The following is a 23,434-nucleotide window of genomic DNA, read 5'->3' as shown; positions in this document are numbered from 1 at the left end:
AGTCTTTATTTTAAAGTTATTTTGTCTGATATGAGAATTGCTACTCCATCTTTCTTCTGATTTCTATTTGCATGGACTATCTTTTTCCATCCCCTCACTTTCAGTCTGTATGTGTCCCTAGGTCTGAAGTGGGTCTCTTGTAGACAGCATATATATGGGTCTTGTTTTTGTATCTATTCAGCCAGTCTGTGTCTTTTGGTGGGAGCATTTAATCCATTTACATTTAAGGTAATTATCGATATGTATGTTCCTATGACCATTTTCTTAATTGTTTTGGGTTTGTTTTTGTAGGTCCTTTTCTTCTCTTGTGTTTCCCACTTAGAGAAGTTCCTTTAGCATTTGTTGTAAAGCTGGTTTGGTGGTGCTGAACTCTCAGCTTTTCTTTATCTGTAAAGGTTTTAATTTCTCCATAAAGTCTGAATTGGATCCTTGCTGTGTAGAGTAATCCTGGTTGTAGGTTTTTCTCCTTCATCACTTTAAATATGTCCTGCCACTCCCTTCTGGCTTGCAGAGTTTCTGCTGAAAGATCAGCTGTTAACCTTATGGGGATTCCCTTGTGTGTTATTTGTTGTTTTTCCCTTGCTGATTTTAATATGTTTTCTTTGTATTTGATTTTTGATATTTTGATTAATATGTGTCTTGGTGTGTTTCTCCTTGGATTTATCCTGTATGAAACTCTCTGTGCTTCCTGGACTTGATTAACTATTTCCTTTCCCATATTAGGGAAGTTTTCAACTATAATCTCTTCAAGTATTTTCTCAGTCCCTTTCTTTTTCTGTTCTTCTTCTGGGACCCCTATAATTAGAATGTTGGTGCATTTAATGTTGTCCCAGAGGTCTCTGAGACTGTCCTCAGTTCTTTTCATTCTTTTTTCTGCTCTGCAGTAGTTGTTTCCACTATTTTATCTTCCAGGTCACTTATCCGTTCTTCTGCCTCAGTTATTCTGCTATTGATCCCTTCTAGAGTATTTTTAATTTCATTTACTGTGTTGTTCATCATTGCTTGTTTCCTCTTTAGTTCTTCTAGGTCCTTGTTAAACGTTTCTTGTGTTTTCTCCATTCTATTGCCAAGATTTGGGATCATCTTTACTATCATTATTCTAAATGCTTTTTCAGGTAGACTGCCTATTTCCTCTTCATTTGTAAGGTCTGGTGGGTTTTTACCTTGCTCCTTCATCCGCTCTGTGTTTTTCTTTCTTTTCATTTTGCTTATCTTACTGTGTTTGTGGTCTCCTTTTCGCAGGTTGCAGGTTCATAGTTCCCCTTGTTTTTGGTGTCTGTCCCCAGTGGCTAAGGTTGGTTCAGTGGGTTGTGTAGGTTTCCTGGTGGAGGGTACTAGTGCCTGTGTTCTGGTGGATGAGGCTGGATCTTGTCTTTCTGGTGGGCAGGTCCACGTCTGGTGTTGTGTGTTGGGGTGTCTGTGGCCTTATTATGGTTTTAGGCAGCCTCTCTGGTAATGGATGGGGCTGTGTTGCTGTCTTGCTTGTTTTATGGTATAGGGTGTCCAGCACTGTAGTTTGCTGTTCGTTGAGTGAAGCTGGGTCTTGGCGTTGAGATGGAGATCTCTGGGAGATTTTCACCGTTTGATATTACGTGGAGCTGGGAGGTCTCTTGTGGACCAGTGTCCTGAAGTTGGCTCTCCCACCTCAGAGGCACAGCACTGACTCCTGGCTGGAGCACCAAGAAACTTTCATCCACATGGTTCAGAATAAAAGTGAGAAAAAGAAGAAAAAAAGAGAGAAAGAAAGGCAGAAATGGAGAAAGAAAGAAAGAAAGAAAGAAAGAAAGAAAGAAAGAAAGAAAGAAAGAAAGAAAGAAAGAAAGAAAGAAAGAAAGAAAGAAAGAGAAGAAAGGAAAGAAAGGAGATAAAATAAAGTAATATAAAATAAAATAAAGTTATTAAAATAAAAAATAATTATTAAGACAAAAAAATTTTTTAAGTTAAAAAAAAAAACAGACGGTCAGAACCCTAGGACAAAGGGCGAAAGCAAAGCTATACAGACAAAATCTCACACAGAAGCATACACATACACACTCACAAAAAGTGGAAAAGGGGAAAAAATAATATATCTTTCTCCCAAAGTCCACCTCCTCAATTTGGGATGATTCGTTGTCTATTCAGGTATTCCACAGATGCAGGGTACATCAAGTTGATTGTGGAGATTTAATCCGTTGCTCCTGAGGCTGCTGGGAGAGAGTTCCCTTTCTCTTCTTTGTTCCCACAGCTCCCAGGGTTCAGCTTTGGATTTGGCCCCACCTCTGCCTGTAGGTCCCCTGAGGGTGTCTGTTCTTCGCTCAGGCTGGACGAAGTTAAAGGAGCAGCTGAATCGGGGGCCCTGGCCCACTCAGGCCGGGGGGAGGGAGGGGTATGGATGTGGGGTGAGCCTGCGGCGGCAGAGGCCAGCTTGACTTTGCACCAGCCTGAGGTGCACCATGCATTCTCCCAGGGAAATTGTCCCTGGTTCACGGGACCCTGGCAGTGCTACCACTGCCAGGCTCCTGGGAGGGGGGGTGTGGAGAGTGACCTGTGCTTGCACACAGGCTTCTTGGTGGCGGCAGCACCAGCCTTAGCGTCTCATGCCCGTCTCTGGGGTCCACGCTGTTAGCCACGGCTCACACCCGTCTCTGGAGCTCCTTTAAGCAGCGCTCTAAATCCCCTCTCCTCGCGCACCAGGAAACAAAGAAGGAAGAAATAGTCTCTTGCCACTTCGGCAAGTCCAGACTTCTCCCGGACTCCCACCCGGCTAGCCGTGGTGCACTAACCCCTTCAGGCTGTGTTCACGCCGCCAACCCCAGTCCTCTCCCTGCAATCCGACCAAAGCCCAAGCCTCAGCTCCCAGACACCGCCCGTCCCCGCGGGTGAGCAGACAAGCCTCCCGGGCTGGTGAGTGCTGGTCGGCACTGATCCTCTGCGGGAATCTCTCTGCTTTGCCCTCCGTACCCCTGTTGCTGTGCTCTCCTCCTCAGCTCGGAGACTTCCCCCCTCCACCACCTGCAGTCTCCGCCCATGAAGGGGCTTCTAGTGTTTGGGAACCTTTCCTCCTTCACAGCTCCCTCCCACTGGTGCAGGTCCCGTCGCTATTCTTTTGTCTCTGTTTTTTCTTTTTTCTTTTGCCCTACCCAGGTACGTGGGGAGTTTCTTGCCTTTGGGGAGGTCTGAGGTCTTCTGCCAGTGTTCGTTGGGTGTTATATAGCAGCAGTTTCACGTGTAGATGTATTTCTGATGTATCTGTGGGGAGGAAGGTGATCTCCGCGTCTTACTCTTCCGCCATCTTCTCTCGAACCTCCCCAAATATTATTTTAGAAGGATTTCTCCTGGACTATTTTTCCTGTCCATCTGCTTGGCTTTACTTCATTTCTACTGAAACATCTCTACAACATATCTCATGGGCACGTTACATCAGCATGTTCCCCTTTGTTTCCCAGGTTCAGTAATAGCGCTCCAACCTCCAGTGCTCCCAGGCCATATGCTTGGCTGGGATTCCCCATTAGAGCATTGTGATGAACAGATTCCACTTGGAAGCAGATGACCAAGGCTCCAATCCCGTTTCCATACCCTGCTAGCTGTAGAACCTTTGAAATAGTTAAAATAACAAACATCATTTCCTCACCTATAAAATAGAATACTTTTCACGTCTGTATCAGGAAGTTGTTATGAGTGTTAAATGGGATAATTTTGAGCTCCTACACAGCAGAGGCTGGAACCACTGTTCATCCTTCATGCCTCCAGCTACTCAACAAAGCCAGTTGATCCAATGCTTGAATATCTCCTCATTCCATCCTGTTCTCTCTCTCTTCACCTGCCACCCCTTTCTCTCAGACTTTTATCATCTCTTGTCTGGAGTATTTTAATCAATTCCATATGGGTCACTTATCTGGTCCTGCTACCCCCATCAATCCATTCTCCACAAAGCAGCCATGTGAGAGAGAACACTTCCATGGCTCCCTAGTACCCTCCATGGAAGCCTCTGCCTCCTTAGCAAAGGGTACAAAGCCCTTTGTAATAAGACCACTAGTTCTTCATCTGGCTTCTCTCCATGCTCCACTCCCCTTGCTGACAGTGCTCCAGCAGTGACTACCAATCACACATGCTCACTCTCACCTCTAGCCTTGTTCCCCACCTTGGAACATTTCCTCTCCACGTTAATTCCTCCTACTAAATTTGCCTGTGTAGCTCTCATTTAAGCCAAGCTTGTGGCCCTCGCCATCTAAGCTTCAGCCCCATTGGCCACCCCAAGTCTTCAAAGATACTGGGGTCTTTCCCACATAAGGGCCTTTGGACATGCTCTTTGCTCCACCTGGAACACTCATCCATCTCTCCCTTTTTGCCTTATTCATTCCTACTGATTAATTTCACATAGTAAATGCCTTAACTTCTCAACTCAAATGCACTTTCCACAGGGAAGCCCTCTCTGATGACCTTAGAAGCCCTTGCCTCTACTAACATTTATCATGATTGGGAACAATGTCTTAGGGCTTCCCTGGTGGCACAGTGGTTGAGAGTCCGCCTGCCCAGGCAGGGGACACGAGTTCGTGCCCCGGTCCGGGAGGATCCCATATGCCGCAGAGCAGCTGGGCCCATGAGCCATAGCTGGTGAGCCTGTGTATCCAGGGCCTGTGCTCTTCAGCGAGAGAGGCCACAGCAGTGAGAGGCCCACATAACGCAAAAAAAAAAAAAAAAAAATCTTAGATCAGGTTCCCTAGAAGCCCACCCTAAGACAAGCATTCAAGGGCAAGCAGTTGATTTGGGGAGCGATTCCAGGAAGCACCAGCAGGGAAGTAGGGATATGAGACAGGGAAGGGAAGGAGAGAAATGCGGGACTGGGTCCTGCAGGAGAACTCTGGGAGACCATGTGGGAGCCTCAGAGTTGTCCCACTCAGGGGGCATGAGAGCAGGTGTTAATTTCCTACTCCTGTCCATCACTGGTTGAGGGCTGCTTCCAAATTGGCTGTACAAGACAAGTATCCTGTTGAGACTAGAAAAGCCCCTATGGTAGAGTGCCACACGTGTTCACAAGGAGAAGCCACAGCCACGGGAGTTCGTGGAGATCAGAGGAGGGGCCCAAGGGACAACAGTGGGGATTTGACAGCTTCCACTTCAGTATCTATCTGCTGCGCTGTTCCATTCCTCACCAATTATCTCAACAGTAGCACCATGCAAGAGAATTATAATATGACCCATAAATGAATATATAACTTTTACCTTTTTTAAATTTTGAGATTTTTTTTTTTAATTTTGAGAAGCAATGTTTTTTCAGAAAGTAAGAGAAAAAGGCAACATTAATTGTAACTCTATATTTTATTTATCCCAGTGTAACCAAACTATTGTCATTTCAACATGTAGTCAATACAAAAATTGTTAATATTTTATATTTTGTTGTGCTGTCTTCAAAACCAGATGTGTAGTTATCATTTACAGCACATCTCATCTTGGATGCACCACATTTTTAGTGCCCAGTAGCCATTAACTAGCTTAATATCTATTAAGTAAATATTTGGTTAAAACCATTACTGGAATTCCACCATTTTTAAAGAGAGATAAAATACATATATATAGCACTGTTGTTTTTATAGTTGATAGTAAGCTTAAGAGTGGTTTTCAAGTTTTATCATCTATAGGATTATTTTTGAGTTAGGGCACATGTTTATAAAAAGTTCATTTTGAATTGTTGGAAAACCCATACATTGCTTTCACCCTAAAGCTCAAAATACCAAATCAGTGTCTTAAAATTTTTATTTTCACCACTTAAAATACCATGTTTCAACACTGAAGGAGCAACTATTTTAAAGGGGAGAAAGGATAGAAACACTAAAATGGAGGTTTTAACTTCCCATTGTAAGTGGGCCTTGTGCAGCTTCACGTATATGTGTATTGAATTGTCACCTCCCCAAGGGACACTTGCACTCAGCACATGTACATCTTCAATCAGTGATTTCCCAAAGAGCCATGTGGACAAAGCAAAGTGGATAACTGAAGCACTTAGTCAGATATTTCTCATTTAATTCAGCTGAAATACCCAACATTTATTGAGATCTACCTATATGAGATAAAATTTTATGTTTCCCTCTGGATTGCCTCAAGCTTTAATTTCACCTTCTGTGGGCAGGTACCTCTCAGGAAACCACTCCATCCATCTTTCTTTTGTCAACTCTCAAAGGGAAAGTCTTTTGTCTTTCAAATAACCTAATTTATTCCCTCTCCACCATCTTGAACTTTGTAAGTACTCAACAAACATTAATTCATGACAAAGATGCCTAACAGCTTTTGAATTTATTCACGGGATGATTCTTCTTTCAGAGAACATCTTTATGTATTTTCTGTTCTTCAACAAAAAGGCAAAACAGTGTTTTTTCTTGCCAGTTCTGTATTTAACATCTGCACAGAGCACAGTGTGTGCCTGTTTTAAACAAAATATGTAGGCACACCAGTTATCTCAGTTCAGAAACATAAATGAAAATAGAGAGAAATACAAATTTTAGAAGGAAATTTAACCTGAGGGCTTAAAGTTAGCGAAAAGGTACAATTGTTGTTGTGTTTGAGAGAGAGCAAAAGAAGCCCACTATTGTGCTAAGCTTTATTTTGGTCATAATTTTCCCAGTTATGATGTAGATACCAGGTTATGTTTTACTACCTGAAAACCAGTGTAATTTATAACCATGAACACCAGCATAAGTTGATCTCTAACCCTAGCTGCACCATGAATTCATTAGAATACTTAAGGAAAGTTGCTTAATTCCCCTTTGTTGGTTTCCTATTCTTTTTTTTAAAAAACACATTAATATGTTTCTTATTATTGTCATTCCTTAATGGTTATTGATTGTGTTTTGTATCTCTTTGAGGCATTGCAACTTCCCCAGGGAAGACTGCACTAATGAATAGTGTTCGTAAAGTACTTGGAAATCCTTGGATTAAAAGCTAACCATATCAGAGTAAAAGTATTTGTACTAATATACCATATGGGAGAACTATATGTTATCTATTAAGAGGGGATGTGTGATATTGAAAATAGTTCTCTGGTGCATTGCCTTGTGCTATTTTTATACCAAGATATGCCACTGGCAAGTTTTGGTATGCTGCGGTCATACCTTCCTTGTGGAAATGCTATAAAGTTCAATCCTGTGGCAGGTATTTGTTGAGTTTCTTATTGTACACTTGACACTCTACTTACCAACCTACAAAATATATGGAAGAGACGGTTGCATGCTACAGTCTCATGCGGTTCCTTTCCTTGAACTTGCATCACATTTAGGTCTCCCTTAACAGATACATATGCTTTAAAAATAACAGGTTTAATCAGCGGATCAGCGGTCCCCAACCTTTTCGGCACCAGGGACCGTTTTTGTGGAAGACAATTTTTCCATGGACGGTGGGCGGGGGAGGATGGTTCAGGCGGTAATGTGAGTGATGGGGAGCAGTGGGGGGCGGCAGATGAAGCCTCACTCGCTCGCCTGCCACTCACCTCCTGCCGTGCAGCCCGGTTCCTAACAGGCTGCAGGCCTGTACTGGTCTGCAGTCCGTGGGTTGGGGACCCCTGGGTTTAATTATTTCCTCTTCCCCCTAAACATACAAATAGGCTGTTTTGGGACATTCTTGGAAAGAGGTAGGACCAGGTGATGGTCTTCTCTGTCCTAAAATTGAAGACCAGCCATGGGTCTTACACAGCCTCTGTGAATGGGGTGTGGTTGTAATACTATTTGAGTTTATTTTGAGTGAACTGCTACTAGCAGCCAGGAGAGCACTGCTCAGCATCTCCCCAAATGGACTCTGTGTGCCCCGCTCCATTCCCAGGGGGTTCTAAGTCTTCAATCTGGATAACTGCATTGTAACGAGTTCCACACATAACCCCCACTGGCCTGAGGAAGGGATTCCTTCTGTAAGGTTACTGCTCCAGTAAGAAGACAAAATGGTGACAGGTGTATTGTAACTAGAGCCTGGGCTCTGCGTCTAGGCTACCTTTCTTAAAAACTTCTGCCCCACATGATGTAGAAACTTCATATTTCATAAGTAACCTGAGGAACGTGGAACAGGAAGTAATTTTCCCCCTTTTCCCTGATTAATTTGTGAAGTAACCATGCAAGGCCAGGTAAAAGATGAGCATGTTTCATTCATTCACAAATAGTTTTTGAACAGCGTATGCTCAGTCTAGGTTCTTAGGAGATAGCAGACAACGAAGCAAAGATCCCTGCCTTGGTGGAGCTTACACTGAATTAGGGGCAGATATGTGTAAACAATGAACATAACACCTACCTAAATAAAATACTAGAAGGTGATGGATGATTGAAAAAGACAAAAATAAAAAGCAGATCAGGGTGGGAATGGAGTGTGTGGGGACGGGGAGATGTTGCAATTTTAAGTGACATGTTCAGCACAGTTTGAAAAGGGAGATGTTTGAGCAAAGACTTGAAGGACCTGAGGGAAAAGCAGTCTAGGCAGAGGGGATGGGATGGCCAGTACAAAGACCTGGGAAGAAGACACCCTCATGTGCCGGAGGAACAGCACAGAGCCCCGTGTGGCTGGAGCGAGTGAGTGGGGAGGAGATTAGAAAGAAGTCAGGGCAGGAAAACAACAGGTTCTCCATCACACAGGCCTTGCTGCCTTTGAGCGTTTTGGAGCATGTGAGCAGAGGAATGGTGTGATCTGACTTAAACATTTTAAAGCAAGCCATCTGGCTTCTAGGTTGAGAATAAGGGCCATTGCCCCAATCCAGGAGAGGGGGGATGGAGGCTGGACCAGGGTGGTGGTAAAATCATATGAACTCTAACTACTGCTGCTTCCTACATGGTACCACATTTGATTTTTAGGAACCATTACTTGTGATCAAAGAGATGTGACTTTTTAAAAATAATTTTTAAAATTAATTTATTTTTATTTTTGGCTGCATTGGGTCTTTGCTGCTGCACACGGGCTTTCTCTAGTCGTGGCGAGCGGGGGCTACTCCTCATTGCGGTGCGTGGGATTGTCATTGCGGTGGCTTCTCGTGTTGCAGAGCACAGGCTCTAGGCACGTGGGCTTCAGTAGTTGCAGCACGTGGGCTCAGTAGTTGTGGCTCGTGGGCTCTAGAGTGCAGGCTCAGCAGTTGTGGTACACGGGCTTAGTTGCTCTGCAGCATGTGGGATCTTCCTGGACCAGGGCTCGAACCCATGTCCCCTGCATTGGCAGGTGGATTCTCAACCACTGCGCCACCAGAGAAGTCCGAGATGTGACATTTTTTAACTGTCCACAATTTAATGAGGTTCAACCAGAGGCTCAGATAAACGCCATACCTTTTCTACATTGAGAGCTGAAATATGGTTTGCATGACAACAAAATTATTACTTCTTAGGGGAGAATGAAGTTTCCTTCTTAATCCCTTGACAAGTCTTTATGGAGCCCCTGTGAGATTGTAGGCACTGTACTAGTTGCTGAGGACACTTCAGGAACAGCAAGAGTATCTTTCTCAGCGGAAGACTTACAGTTTAGCTCTCAAGGGTCAGAAGAGGTCACAGGAATCTGCAAGGCAAGAAAGACCTCAGGCTTTGGCACAGTCTGGACCTGAGTTAAAGTCTCAGCTCTGCCACTAATTGTGGGACTTCAGGGAAGCCATCTGACCTCCCACAACCTTGAAATCTTCATCTGTAAAAATGTAGATAAAAGTCTAAGTAGGACTGTGGAGGAATTCACAGTAATGGGTCGGAGGTGCGTAAATGCCTGGTGCCTAGGAGGCAGCTGCTACCGCTCATGTCAGATGGTGACTGCCCAACTGTACACCTCTTTCATCTGCACTCGAATAGCCACATGCATGAGGCTTTTCATTAAAGTAGTGAGGCAGCCAATTCGGGAACTTACTTTTCTAAGCTCAGTCTATTAAGATAGATCAATTGGCTGATGACACCTCCAGAACAAAATGTTTAAATGTTTGGAACTAGCATCCACTGCCCCCCACTTCTTTCATTCTTTGCTTTCTTTCTTCCTGAAACCACTAAGCAGGGCTGAGCAAGGTAGGTATCCACATTGAAGTGGTGGTGGTGCGGTGGTGAACCCGCCCCCACCCACCGTGCGGAGTGCAGATGAGGTCAGGAGGGCATCTTGGTCTCAGATTGAAGGACGCTAAAGAAACAGGACAACAAAAGGCAGTGTGTGACCCTAGATTGCTGTGAAAGGTATTCTTAGAAAATTGGCAAAACTTGACTGTGGTCTGTGGCTTCTATGGTAGGAATGTCATCACTGCTAATCTCCTGATCTTGGTGGTTGCATTGTGGTCATGAAGAAGAATGTCTTTGTAGAAAATACAGACTAAAGTATTCAGGGCTGATGGGGTAATAAGGGGGTGATTATGTCCCCAACTTCCTCTCACATGGTTCAGGGCAAAAAAGAAAGTTTCTTGTACTGTTCTTGTAACTCTCCATTGTTTAAAATTAGTTCAAAATAAAAGTATCTTTAGGATTAAAAAACGAATTTAGAGTTGTAGCTTTGCACCCATCCAGCTTAAGTGTCAGAAGAGCTAGTTTCTCAATGTTCTTGGTGTTCTACATTAATTTGTATGAGATTATAGTTTAATTCTTCAGCTATTATATTAAGTATCATTTTCCCATGCTTTTACTGACCCATAATTTAACCAGCTTACCCAGCTAACAAATACTAGTTGCATTTCCAAGGAGGCACTAGTGGGCACTGGTTTGAGCTGACTGGGTTGAAACCCTGCTGACATCACTGTGGGATCTCAGGGAAATTATTTTAACATCTCTGTGTCTCAGTTTCCCCATCCATGAAATGTGGATAATAATAATACCTACCTCATTGGGTTGTTATGAGAATTAGATTTGATAATGTAATCAGAGCACTTAGACACTGAGCAGAACATAGCCAATATCCAATACAAGTTAGCTGGTATTAACTATCAATAATATTATCCTGCTGCCCACATAACTCTGTTAAATAAAACATAAACATTGATGGCAGTGCATACTCATTGAGAGCACTCCTTATATAAGCTAAATTTATTTTTTGAGGGTGTGTCTTCTAGAGAGTTTTGGAACGTGTAAGATGAGACTGTAGCTGGGTGGCAAAATGCAAAATTTAAGACTGAATTCCTTATAAATGAAAAAGTGCTGAGTTGAAAAAAATAACTGAGTCTTCCTGACCTAAGAAAAATTAACATGCCATTTGTATTAATCAGCTATTGTCACAATAATACTGTGTAACAAGTCACCCCATAGTGCAGTGCCTTAACTAAAAGGTTTATTCAAATGCTCACAAGTTTACAGGTTGACCGTGGTTCCATTGATGTAGGCTGGGCTCAGCTGGGCAGTTCTAATTCAAGCTGTGAGTTTTCTGGGCTTGCCTCCAGACTGTAACTTGGGCCAAGGTCGCCCCTGCTCCTCTTTTAACCAGCAGCTGCAGAGGCACCTTCTTGTCATGGCCAATGTCAGAAGCACAAACACCAAGTCCAGGTATGCAACACGTTCAAGCTCTTTGCTCCTATCATGTCCGCTAATATGTCATTAGCCATATCGCTTGGTCAAGTCCAACAACAATGGGAGGACACTGAGAAAAATAATCCATTACAGGGAACTGAAGAATTGGAATCAATAATCCAATCTGCAAAGCACTGTATTTGAATTGCCTGTGCCCTGTCCAGGTCCAGAAATCTTGGGCCTTTATAAGAAAACGTAATAGTATACCAGCAGGCAGTACCCATCCGGTTGTTTCCCCAGTAGCAAGGATGAATTTGTTCTGATTTACCTCCCCTTGCTCTTCCCATCCCCACGCACAGTTCAAAAATGGAACTGCAAATATCAGGATAGCAATTTATAGCCACAACATTGAAATTTTGCCCTTATAAAGCTCGTCCATATAAAATTAAACATGAACTACACAATTAAACGAATTCACTTTGTTATCTGATGGGGTGGGTCCTGCTGCTTACCCCTTACAAAATCAATACTCACAAATGGTAGAAAGGAAAGGTACCTTTCATCAGAATGCCAGCAATCTGGGCAGATGGTAGACTCGGCATCCCCCAAAAGCCACCTCCAAAGATTCCGCTCAGCCATGAAAGTTTTAAAGGCAAGGAGGGGAGTAGTCTCAGTTAATCATTGAGATAGGGCATCACAGTGGTCACCATTCCCCCACTGCATGCAGGCTCGTGGACTTCCTATTATCTTCCCCTACACGTTATCATGTTCACACAGTGTGGTCACACAGTTTGTTCACGAGATTCTGAAGGGGAAGCTAGGGAAGAGACCTAGTCATCTGTTAATTACTTATTCTTCATTCCTACTTCTTTGATCTACCAGAAGAACAGACAAATTGTTGTGCGATTAAAAGATTTGAAAGGTGTTCTTGGGCCAGAGATGAGTAGAGCATGGGGGTACCTTGTTTAAAATTAGTTATGGGGCTTCCCTGGTGGCGCAGTGGTTGAGAATCCGCCTGCCGATGCAGGGGACACGGGTTCGTGCCCCGGTACGGGAAGATCCCACATGCCGCAGAGCGGCTGGGCTCGTGAGCCGTGGCCGCTGAGCCTGCGCGTCCGGAGCCTGTGCTTCGCAACGGGAGAGGCCACAACAGTGAGAGGCCCGCATATCACAAAAAAAAAATTAGTTATGGTATAGCTTTGCTAAAGTGACAAGAAAAGGGGCTTCCTGCTGAGGGCATTTTCCTGCAAAGAACTGCTTACGAATCCCCACTTTTCAGACATCATTCCATTTCTATGGGATTAGGGGTGAAGGTCTGTCTTCCGTAAGTTTTTCATGCTGACATAGGTGACGTATTCTCAGACTGGAAGATGTCAACATGTGTCTGTAGCATCTCTTTGCTGACAATTTTAGTTGCCTGTTTACATATACGGGCAGAACAAGCTACAATTATTTTGATACCCACAAAGATATAGATTATTATGAGCAATAATGTTAATCCCATTCTCTTGAGGCCAGTCCTTGGAATTGTGGTAGCCAGAGACTCAAGTTGGAGCAACTTATGTCATGGCTAGCGTCTGGTCATCATGCAGTTAACTTTTTTTCCTCTGGTGGCAGTTATGGTTTCTGTAAAACAACTCAGGAATGAACATCAGACACTGAGTCTGTGACTCTATTTTCCTAATCATTAACTGCTCGGTTTTATACTTGGGGAAGGAGGGGGAAACCTGCAGGGTTCTACTCGTTTCCACCTTCACAGCAGGAGTCTCTTACTTTTATTTCTATAAAATTCCTGAAATATCCTTGCATATAGTACATGCTCCATAAGTATGGATTGAAAGAATAGAGGGCATGGTTTTAATACTGGAGAAGCAAAAACAGGTCACTGTGCTTTTTGGTGTGGGAAAGTAGTATTATGTGACATTTAATGTGAATGATATGGAAATTTATTATCAGAAATAAATATGGGATCCTATAGGTATATCAACTAAGAGAATTTAGTTTCCGTGTGACATGTTTTAAGCTCATAAAATAGCCTGTCATTTCCCTATATTTCTTCACATTTATTGTAAGCCTTTTAAATCCCTTCTAAAAACCACAAGTTTACATTCCCCACTCTACTTAACTTTTTATTGTTTATATGCTTTCTGTGAAGATAGCTAGACAGACAAGGCTGATAAAAGGAAAGCTTGTTCTTATCAAATACTTACGGGTAAATGTATAAAGGGATTTTTTTCTTTCCTAAGAGAGGAAGCCCACTGTTTCGCTAAGAACTCACCCAGGGCTTCCCTGGTGGCACAGTGGTTGAGAGTCCGCCTGCCGATGCAGGGGACGCGGGTTCGTGTCCCGGTCCGGGAAGATCCCACATGCCGCGGAGCGGCTGGGCCCGTGAGCCATGGCCGCTGAGCCTGCGCGTCTGGAGCCTGTGCTCCGCAGCGGGAGAGGCCACAACAGTGAGAGGCCTGCATACCGAAAAAAAAAAAAAGAACTCACCCAAATTAGGTATTTTAAATGGATGGAATGTTAGAAGCCAGCTAAACTGTCCTAAAAGTGACATGAATGCTAACCTAATTGCCCAACTGGCCTTTGAAAGCCAGACTTCTACACTGGTTCCCCCTACTGGCCTTGAGGGTGCACTGTCTTTGGAAATTGATGAAAGCAATATACCTGAGCCTTTTCATTTGAGGGCAAGTTACTCAAATGCCAAATCCAGCCTTCTTCTAGAAGGCATTTACTCCGTGATAAACATGCCAAGTGTTTCTTGACTTTGCTTCCCAAGGGCAGAAATCCTGCAACCAGACCACCCCACAACCAAGACTCAAAGTCGAAAACAGAACATGTCAGACTGCGTTAGGGAGTGGGGCCACGGGTACAGGGACTAAGGGTAAAACCCAGTAGCAGTAGGTTAGATAAAGAGCCAGACTGGTTTTTACTATTATAAAGTTGGACTTGGGGATCTGACCATGAATTTCCTTTTCATGAATTTAGAACTGGTGGAAACAATTCTTCACCTTCCTGTGACTCAATTGTTGTTTCTCTCTCCCTTCTTACCTTCCTCTCTTCATAAGATTTTTACCTCCCACTCCATAGGAGATGTGGTCACCAGACTAATTTTAAAAGCAACCTGTCACTGCAGACGTCAAGCCTCTTGTGGAATCTGTGTTAAAAGGTCTGTCTGGGACTTCCCTGGCTGTCCATTGGTTAAGACTCCATACTTCCAAAAAAAAAGATTCCACACTTCCAATGCAGGGGATGCAGGTTCAATCCCCAGTGGGGGAACTAAGACCCCACGTGCTGTATGGCATGGCCAAAAAAACAAGGGGGGGCGTGTCTTTTGGGGGAGATAGGAAAACTGGTAGATCTCTCCTGCTTGAGTCTGAGTGCACTTGGTGGGAGAAAGGGGGAAACACTGACTTATGTTTTTGACACATGCTCCTGCACGAACTTGGCCTTGTTAAGGGAGCAGGAACAGCAGTGATGGCTATTTCCTTCCTACAGCAAAAGCCAGTGCCAGCGCCTCCGCGGAGAACCAGAACAGAGAAAATATCAGAAATATCCTTGTAAATATGTCTCGCAGAACCTTGGGTTTACAGAGTTACAGAGCCATCCCAGGTTATACTGTGTCCCACGTGACCAATGGCACAGTGCTGGCCAGAGGGAATTATATATATACTGATATATTTATTCATTGATAGCATCCCTTCCCCATGTCAGTGTCACTCTTTTTTTTTTTTTTTTTAATTTATCTTTGTCATTCTGTTATAAAATTTTTCTTTCGTTCAGGTCAATTCCAAATGTTTTTCCATTTGCAACTCTCCTCAAAAGGTGGTTTTTCAGCTGCTTGGTGAACTGTTTCCCCATTGCTTCTGAGGCTCTTGTTTCAGCTCCACTAGTTGAGTCCTCCTCTGGGGAGGATTCCCCATCCTCTTGCCTCTGGATTAAGTGTTGATAGTTGTAGCAGATGGTGGGTCAAAGCAGTCAAGTAAAACAAGTTTAAGTGATCTGAGCCTGGCTGTGGGCAGGAATTTTCAGAGGCCTCAGCTGGATGATTCTTCTGTTCCTTGTGGCCTTGGCTGATGTCATCAGTTGGGTGCATTCAGCTGGCAGCAGCGCTGGGCTGGAAGGTGGGAAAAGGCTTCACCCACATGTCTGGCCCCTCTGTGCTGCTCCATGTACCCCTCTCCACCTGAGGGGCTAACCTGAGTGTCTTTACAGCAGGGTGGCTGGATTCCCAGAGGGAGAAAATGGAAGCTGCTAGTCCTCTGAGGCCTTGGCTTGGGGGGCCCAGACATCACTTCCACATTTCACTGGTCTAAACAAGTCACAGAACCAGTTCGAATTTAAGGAGACAAGAAATAGATTCCACTTCTTGAGAGACAAGGATCTGTGGCCATCTTTAACCCATAGTAATATGTGCTGATAACTTCTGCTTCTCTGTTTTCTGTACTTTCACTACATCTCTTATGTTTTATCATTTTAAAAAAAGTTTTCCAAACACAGAGAGACTTGGAAACCCTCCCAGCAATCAATTATAAAATGATGCCTTTATTTGCCTTTGAAGAGTTAATTTTTTCTACACATAAATCCACAGATATATATTATATATTTTAAGCCAAAGGGAAGTTTTTAGCTAGTTTCTAATATATAGCCACCATTATACCTGTCCAGTTGTTAATTTTTCAAGGAGTTATGTACTATGGCATAAACTTGACCAGCATAATCTGTTCAACACAGAATATTTCAGAGCGTAGATATGTTAGACTGTCATGTGTAAAATGTAAGTAAATGTCTAAAACATTAAGTAAAAATAGGGGTTCTTTTGCAACATACACCAAACAGGAATATAAAGGGCATAGCAACGTAATCAACCAAGTTTCCTTACACGGTGCATATTGCTTGAGTCAAGGAAAAAAAGCAGATTGGAATTAAAATTTGTATTGCATTTTGGGAAATGTTGTGCAAGGAGAGAGATGTTACTGGAACTGCTGAGTGAATTTTGTTTACTGCAGTTCAACTTTCCACCAAGCAAATCATGTGAGAAGGGACAAGGATAAATACACCTATTTATGTAGGTAATTTTTCTGTTTCACACCTCTGATTCATCTCTCTGCCTCGCTTTATGGGTAGTCATGCTACGCTGGTTACAATTAATTTCAGTGCTGCATATTAGCCATAAAGAGATATTTCATAAATTGACTTGACGTATATTTTTTCTTCCTCTGTGGTTTTCTTGAAAGATGAGAACGGTCCACAGGAAAAGCCAAGTGCCAAAGAAATGGAAGGGCAGAGCCAGGAAGCAGGTGAGCTCAGATTTCTTTTGAGGCGTCTCCTAGGCCTCATCCCCAGAGGTGAACATGGCTTTACTTAGTGCCTTTTTCTGGAAATATTTATACCGTATTTATACCGTTTCACCAGGTTAATATCAATATTCGTTCAGGTGTCCCTCAGGAAGCCACCACCCTGTTAACTACAAGTGTCAGACTCACCAATCAGAAGGGTACCCTCCCTCTCAGGTCTCAATCAGCAGCCCCACTTTTCTCCCGTGTGATCGCAGTTTGCTCAGTGATGCTCTACGCGGGACGGGCAGAGGCTGGAAGGACCATGTCAGAGCTGGGCTGACTTAGGGCAGGTCAAGATCAGCAGATTTCGTTTGGGGAAAAAAGTGAAATGAGAAACGTTCACAGGGGGACTTCTCTGGTGGTCCTGTGCTTGGGACTCTGCGCTTCCAATTCAGGGGGCATGGGCTCCATCCCTGGTCGGGGAACTAAGATCCTGCATGCCACAGGGAGCAAACAAACAAACAAACAAATTAATTTTAAAAAATTCACAGGAAATATATCAGTGGCTTTCCTTCCACAATGAATGGAGTGTCCTTTACTGTTCTGCATTAAATTTGAAGAGCCGTGCTTCTGGTCATTTCTCTGTATGTTGTAGACGATGGTGTGAGGTGTGACAGAGGCTTACTACCCCACACCCAGAGCCCAATGAGATCCAAAGCCTTCCTGACATCAACGCTGTTCACTGAAGAACAGATGTGCCAGTGGAATGCTTAGAGATCATCTACTGTAGATTATAAATTGAACATTTTTAAATAAAATAGTGCTTAAGACTCAAAAGAGATTGTCATCGCCTTAGGTTTATCTTTTCTTCCTCCCCACTTTTGTACTCAGGCAGGCTCTCCTTTAAAAGAATGATTCACACAATTTTGCAGTTATCAACATAACCACCAAAATAAAAAATTCCTTCTTCTTTCTATTTTCCAAGTCACTCTTCTGGTTCTAATGAGCCCAACGGATGGGGCATCTTTGAAATAGTGGGCTCTGCTCATGTGCCTGCCACATCCTAAGCCATATGCTGGACTCTTAGAAATAAACCAGGTAGTGTGATAAGTTTTTCACGGAAAAGTTCCTACATTAACCTTGGAACTTTTGCTAGAGAACTGAAAGCTTTTGTTATTAACCTGGAAGATGGAATTGAAGAAGGCCAATCAGAGAAGGCACTGAAGCAAGGCAGCAAGGACCTTGTGTACCTGCCACTGGGTCAGTTGGCTCCCTTTGCTAAAGTGTAGTCCTTGCAATGGAATGAATTTCTAATACAGAAAACTGTTGTTTTCCACACCACCATCACCCCCAGCTCCCAGCCACCACATCATTATGCTCCATGGAAGATGAGTCTTCTGTGAAAAGCTGTCACTGTTTTTACTGTTTGGGGCTGATGGGTATTAATCAACTAGCTACTGACAGCTGAGGCCATTCTCTGACTATTGTGGTTTTACAGGTTTTATTCATTCACTGCTCTGTCCCAAACTGTCTTTATCGACATAGATTTCTCCCACCCCTGTTCACAGACACACACACACACACACGCATACACATACACAGGCACACACATACAGACATGCACACACATCTGCCTGCTTTTTATTTATTCATCTCTTTCCCCCTAATCAGTTGAGAGCAGGCAGTGTCTTTATGGATTTAGGACCATCTTGCCTGTTAGCAGAGAGTGGGAGAATACAAGCTCTCTTCTCCACCTCTTGGATGGACAGCATTCTCACCACAATATGGGTGCCTCTCACGGTAGAGAAGATTCCTAAATGCACCCCTGAGGGGCTCTTCTTGCTTTTCTAAGTGGGCCTGCTGGCCAGCACAGAGTCCAATGGCAGGATTCGTCTATGCTCTTGGCCAGTGTCAGCATACATTGTTGTGTCTGCTCTGCGTCCCTAATCCAAGAGCAGAGAAGTCAGAGATGCAGTTCTGGTCATTAAAGTCCTTCTGATCTGCTGTTATTCTTCCAAAATAAAAGTAGCTTCCTTTCATTCAATAGAATGTCCAGCTTCAATTCTAACTACACAACTCTGCAGGCCTCTTCCATATCACGCAAAAAGCACAATCTCAAACCAGCATAATCCAGCAGTTCTGACTGCTGTCATGATCAAATCAAAGTGGTAGGTCCTATTCCTCAAACAGCCATTTAACAAATACCTATCCGGGGTTTGCTGTGACCCAGGCACTGTTCTGGACACTGAAATAGGGCAGCAAACAATAAAGACAATTTCTTTGCTTCCTTGAAACTTATATTCTGGTGGCAGTGATCCAAAAATAAACAATTTTTTTAAAGTATGATAGTGACAAATGCTTTGTGGAGAAATGAGGTGATGTAGAAGGAATCCCGAGAAGGCAACTTTCCATTGGCTGGACTCGGGGAGGACTCCCTGAGGGAGCAGTAATTAAAGTGAAATCTCACTGATGAAATGGCGGGAGAGCATTTCAGTTGGAGGGTCCAGATAATGCAAATGATTTCAGGCCGATTTTAACAGGTTGGAGAAGGAAGTTCAGAGTGGCCAGAGTGTGATGGATGAGGGAAGACATCATAGGACCAGGTTATGTCTGGCTGCATTAAGATTTGATTTTGTTAGAACTACAAGGAGAAGCCAATGGAAAGTTTTTAGTAGTAGAGGGACCTAATCTGTTTTAACAAGCTCACTCTGCCTGTGAATGAAAATGGGTCAAAAGAACCAAAGTGAGACCAACTGAAAGACTATAGCAGGAAAGCAGTGATGGAGGTTTCTGGAAATGGAGACAAAATGGCCTGATGTGTTTTGTTCCAGAGGTAGAAGTAACAAGATATGCTGATGGATTGGATCTAGGGCATAGGGAAAAGAAGAATCCAGGCTACATCCTAGGTTTTTAGCATCAGTAGCTACATGGATGATGGTGCCACTTGCTAATGTATGAAAGACTGGCCACAGGGCACAGTTTTTATTAAGAGAGTTAATAGTTCAGTTTTGGCCACGGTAAATGCAAGAGGACTCTCAGCCATATGGGATGTCAAGAAGCCAGTTAGGTATCTGGGTCTGGATTTCTAGGGAGAGATGTGGACCAGAGATACAGGCTTGGGAGTCACTGGCAGAGAAATGATACTTAAAACCATGTGACTGGGTGAGATCCACTAGAGAGAACATGTAAATAAGGGGAACAATGAGGCCTGGGACACCATGGCCTCTAGACATGTGGCACCAGGGGAGAAGGAACAGCCATGGCAAGAAAGTGTTTCAGAAAGAACAGAGTAGACTCTGAAATGCTCCTGAGAAGTCAAGGAAGATAAGAAAGGAGAAATGACCGTTGAATTTGGCAAAGTGAGGTCATTGACACCTTTGATAAGAGAATACTTCAAGGAGGATTGACGAAGCCAGTTGGAGTGCTTTATGGAGAGACGGTGAGATGAGGAAGTCCAGAGCAATAACATGGACTGTTCTTTTAGGGAGTTCTGCCGTGAAGGGAAGCAGAGACATGGGATGATGTGACATCAAGGCAAGGTTGAAAGTTTGTAGTTTGTTCTTTTGATGTTAATAGGAGTTTGTCATCTAACAGAAGAAAGTGATTCGTCTCCAGTTATCTCCCTACCAAAAATCTTGCTCTCCATTCTGATAGAGATGTGACCTAAAAGTAACAGTCATATACATTATGGACGAAGGATATACTAGAAGATATCTGATTAGCCTTTAAATGTGTTAGTCACCATGCGTGTATGAGTTATCTTTAGTTCCATAACCTTGTTACTGCATGAAAAAAATGTATATATTCCTTTTCCATTTGTCAAGTATTAACCATTCCAAATGATTTTGATAACCCTTCCTGTCTTAAATATACTATTTTAGTGTTAGTAAGTTAGTTATTATCCTGGAGCCCAAATGCTAGTGGAGTCACTGGGGTGCTGATAATACTAAGAAAAGAGTCCAGCTCTGACGAGGTTAGTTTCTGCCGTGAGGCTCAGGCACGGAGCTCCAAGTTCCTTAGTCCCCACTCTGTGCTTGGCTGACATGAAATCACCAAACGGCTTTTGGTGCTTTCCTACAAATGACCCCTTCTCCTGGACCTCTTCTCTGACCGCCATCAGATGTACTTCCTGCAGCCTGACAGCCTGGAGTAATGGAATAGAAGTGCTGTGCTAAGAAAAAACAAACTTTAAAAACACGAACATAAAAGCACTTTGTAGAAACTTGCAAGGATATACTTTCTTTCGCAGTCTTTTACTAAGAAAAATAATGTACCATTCTTCTAGAGATAGGGAAGAAACAAAATGCCAAAGTATAATACTACCAAACAAACAGTCTTCTTCACCAAAAAAATAGTTTGTAGTTCATCAGGCTCTGTCTTAACTGAAGGGTTTTTGTTCCATTAATCGTAGAAGAGAGTCACAAACCCAAGCCCCTTCAAAGACCATTCAGTGTATTAGAGCATGAAACAGGCTTCTGCTTCCTTCGGTGGAGTAGGAGGTGAGGTGGGAAGGAAAGCTCCAACCTGACAGTATTTGGCTCTGAGACAGTGTTTCTCTTTCTGCCTTATAGACGGTGCCAGCGCTGCCATCATGCCCAACCCTTCTTCAGAAGAGGCAGCTGAAGTCTGTAAAGATGAAGGTATGAGGCCACTTACTACATCTAAAAATCACAAACTCTTAGAAAACCGTTTAGGTTTTATTTGTATGGGAAAATGAAGCAGTGTGCAAATCTATCCAATTCTCTTTAAGCATCTCTATTTCCAACACAAATATCCAACCCCCTCTGTTTTATACCATACCTACCATTTTCAGAATTTATATCTCCATTTACATTTGTTCCTCTGTAAAGTAACTGTTCATGAAACAATAGAATGATTGGAGAAATTACGTTTAAAGATGTTTATTTGAAACACAAGAAGTAGGCTGTTTACAGCTACTTGTCAGGAATGGCTTCATTTGAGAACCGTCTACCAGAGAGCTCCATTATCTAGACAGAATAAGAAAGAAGAAATGTTTGAAAGGCATCCTTGAAAATAAATCTTTGGCAAGAACATCATTCCTCATTCTATGGACAGTTACTATGAGAAACTGTTGCTGACCCAAGTATCTTTAGAAGAATAAAAAAGTAAAAGAAAAATTTATGTAGGTTCTAGGAGAAAATGTGAGGGAGAAATAGTGGGGACATTCATGTGCAGATAATAGAGTTTTAAAGATATATATTATGTAAAGGAAAATGAAATCATCATTTATTTTCTTTCCCTCCTGATTAACTGTATACACACACACACACACACACACACACACACACACACACACACATACACCACATACAAAAGTAATATTATTTTATATCTGTCATTGATAACTACTAAAAACCCTTCTGGAATGGTAGACAAGATTGTTACATTTGTACAAATGGACATCTGGTAAACCATGTGATATACTTGAAACTTTTAGATAAACACGCTGAATGCATTTCTTCAGTTTGGAGTGATATGAAAATATATCCATACTTAAGATTGATATTAGCTACTCCTGGAATCAATGTTTAGAAAATCAAAATGGTTTTAAAAATAATAGTCAACTGTTTGCATGATTCATTTCATTTCATGTTGCCTGTAAACAGTTTTTCTAAATGAGGTGTCCTGTGTAGGGAGGGTAGTTGCCACGATTGTGAACTCTGGGACCAGATGGTTGAGGCTTAAATCCTGTCTCTACCACTGGAAATGTATGTAATCTTTGACAAGGAATTCAAGTACTTAACAAGTAATGACAAGTAACTAACTTCTTTGTGTGTCACTTTTCTCCTCTGTAGAATGGGGACAATAACTGTATTTACCTCACAGAATACAATAATACACGTCCATTGCTCAAACTGTTTACCTGGTACCTATGCAGACTGGGATCCCCGGGAAACAGACTCTGTGATGGAGATTAGGGAGCTGACATTTATTAGGGGGAGCTCTTGGAATCAACACCTGTGAAAGGAAAGGGAAGAATGCAGAACTGGGTAAAGGGAGAAACTGAACTACAGGGCATTCTCAACAGAAGCCACAGCTGGTCTGAAGATGACATGACCATTCTGAGATGTCCAGTTGGGATGAGAGAGTCTGGCTATTAAAACCTCCCATTTGATAAGTCACCTGTCATTGGCTGCCTTGGGAAGGGGTGTGGCCTCGGATGAAGCAACTCTCTTCTGCTGGAGTGATCCTGGAAGCTTGAGAGGTGTGAAGGCTGCCTGCGACTGGGAGAGTGAGCTCTTCCTTCCTGAAGGAGGATGTGGGTGGCCCAACACAGCATCCACCATACTGTTGCTTTTGGTGGTCTTTTTCTAGTTCATTGTCACTTTTTTATACTGAATCTCTTGGCACCTCCCTTCATACTACTCAGATATGGGTTCTGACATCCCTGGTTTTAAAATTCTTTGGAATATCTAAAAATGTAAACCATGTTAGATCACCTAGGTTTTCGTAATTAACTCTAGGTCATCTTAGAGAGAGAAATAAACCTGAGTGAAAAGATAAGGAGTGGTGTTTATCCTAAGCAAATAAATTCGGACATCACAATCATTTAGGCTGTGATACAAATTTTTCAATGTCCTGAAGTGGAATGGCAGAGTTTAGGAAACAGAAGATATAATCTAATTTAAGTGCTTCAAACTGAAATTTTTCCTATAGAGCTGTTTGGTTTGGAGATATCACACCGTTATAGAAACACTGTTTGTGGTGTTTCTTCATGCTTTTAGGATCTCACACCATTAA

General features: G+C 42.8%; 1 protein-coding gene across 1 annotated transcript in view; it reads left to right on the top strand.

The window, feature by feature from the left end:
• The window catches only part of MACROD2 (mono-ADP ribosylhydrolase 2), a 1,977,737-nt gene that overhangs the window by 1,840,550 nt on the left and 113,753 nt on the right, over nt 1–23,434 (top strand). Inside the window, exons 12-13 of the mRNA XM_067012448.1 lie at nt 16,631–16,693; nt 21,244–21,312. Coding sequence (XP_066868549.1) covers nt 16,631–16,693; nt 21,244–21,312 — 132 coding nt within the window. The remainder of the gene's footprint in view (nt 1–16,630; nt 16,694–21,243; nt 21,313–23,434) is intronic.

Source organism: Kogia breviceps, chromosome 14, assembly GCF_026419965.1.
Source record: "Kogia breviceps isolate mKogBre1 chromosome 14, mKogBre1 haplotype 1, whole genome shotgun sequence".
Classification (NCBI taxonomy): domain Eukaryota; kingdom Metazoa; phylum Chordata; class Mammalia; order Artiodactyla; family Physeteridae; genus Kogia; species Kogia breviceps.
The sequence above is the reverse complement of the archived record's forward strand: the minus strand, read 5'-3'. Positions and strand labels throughout refer to the sequence as shown.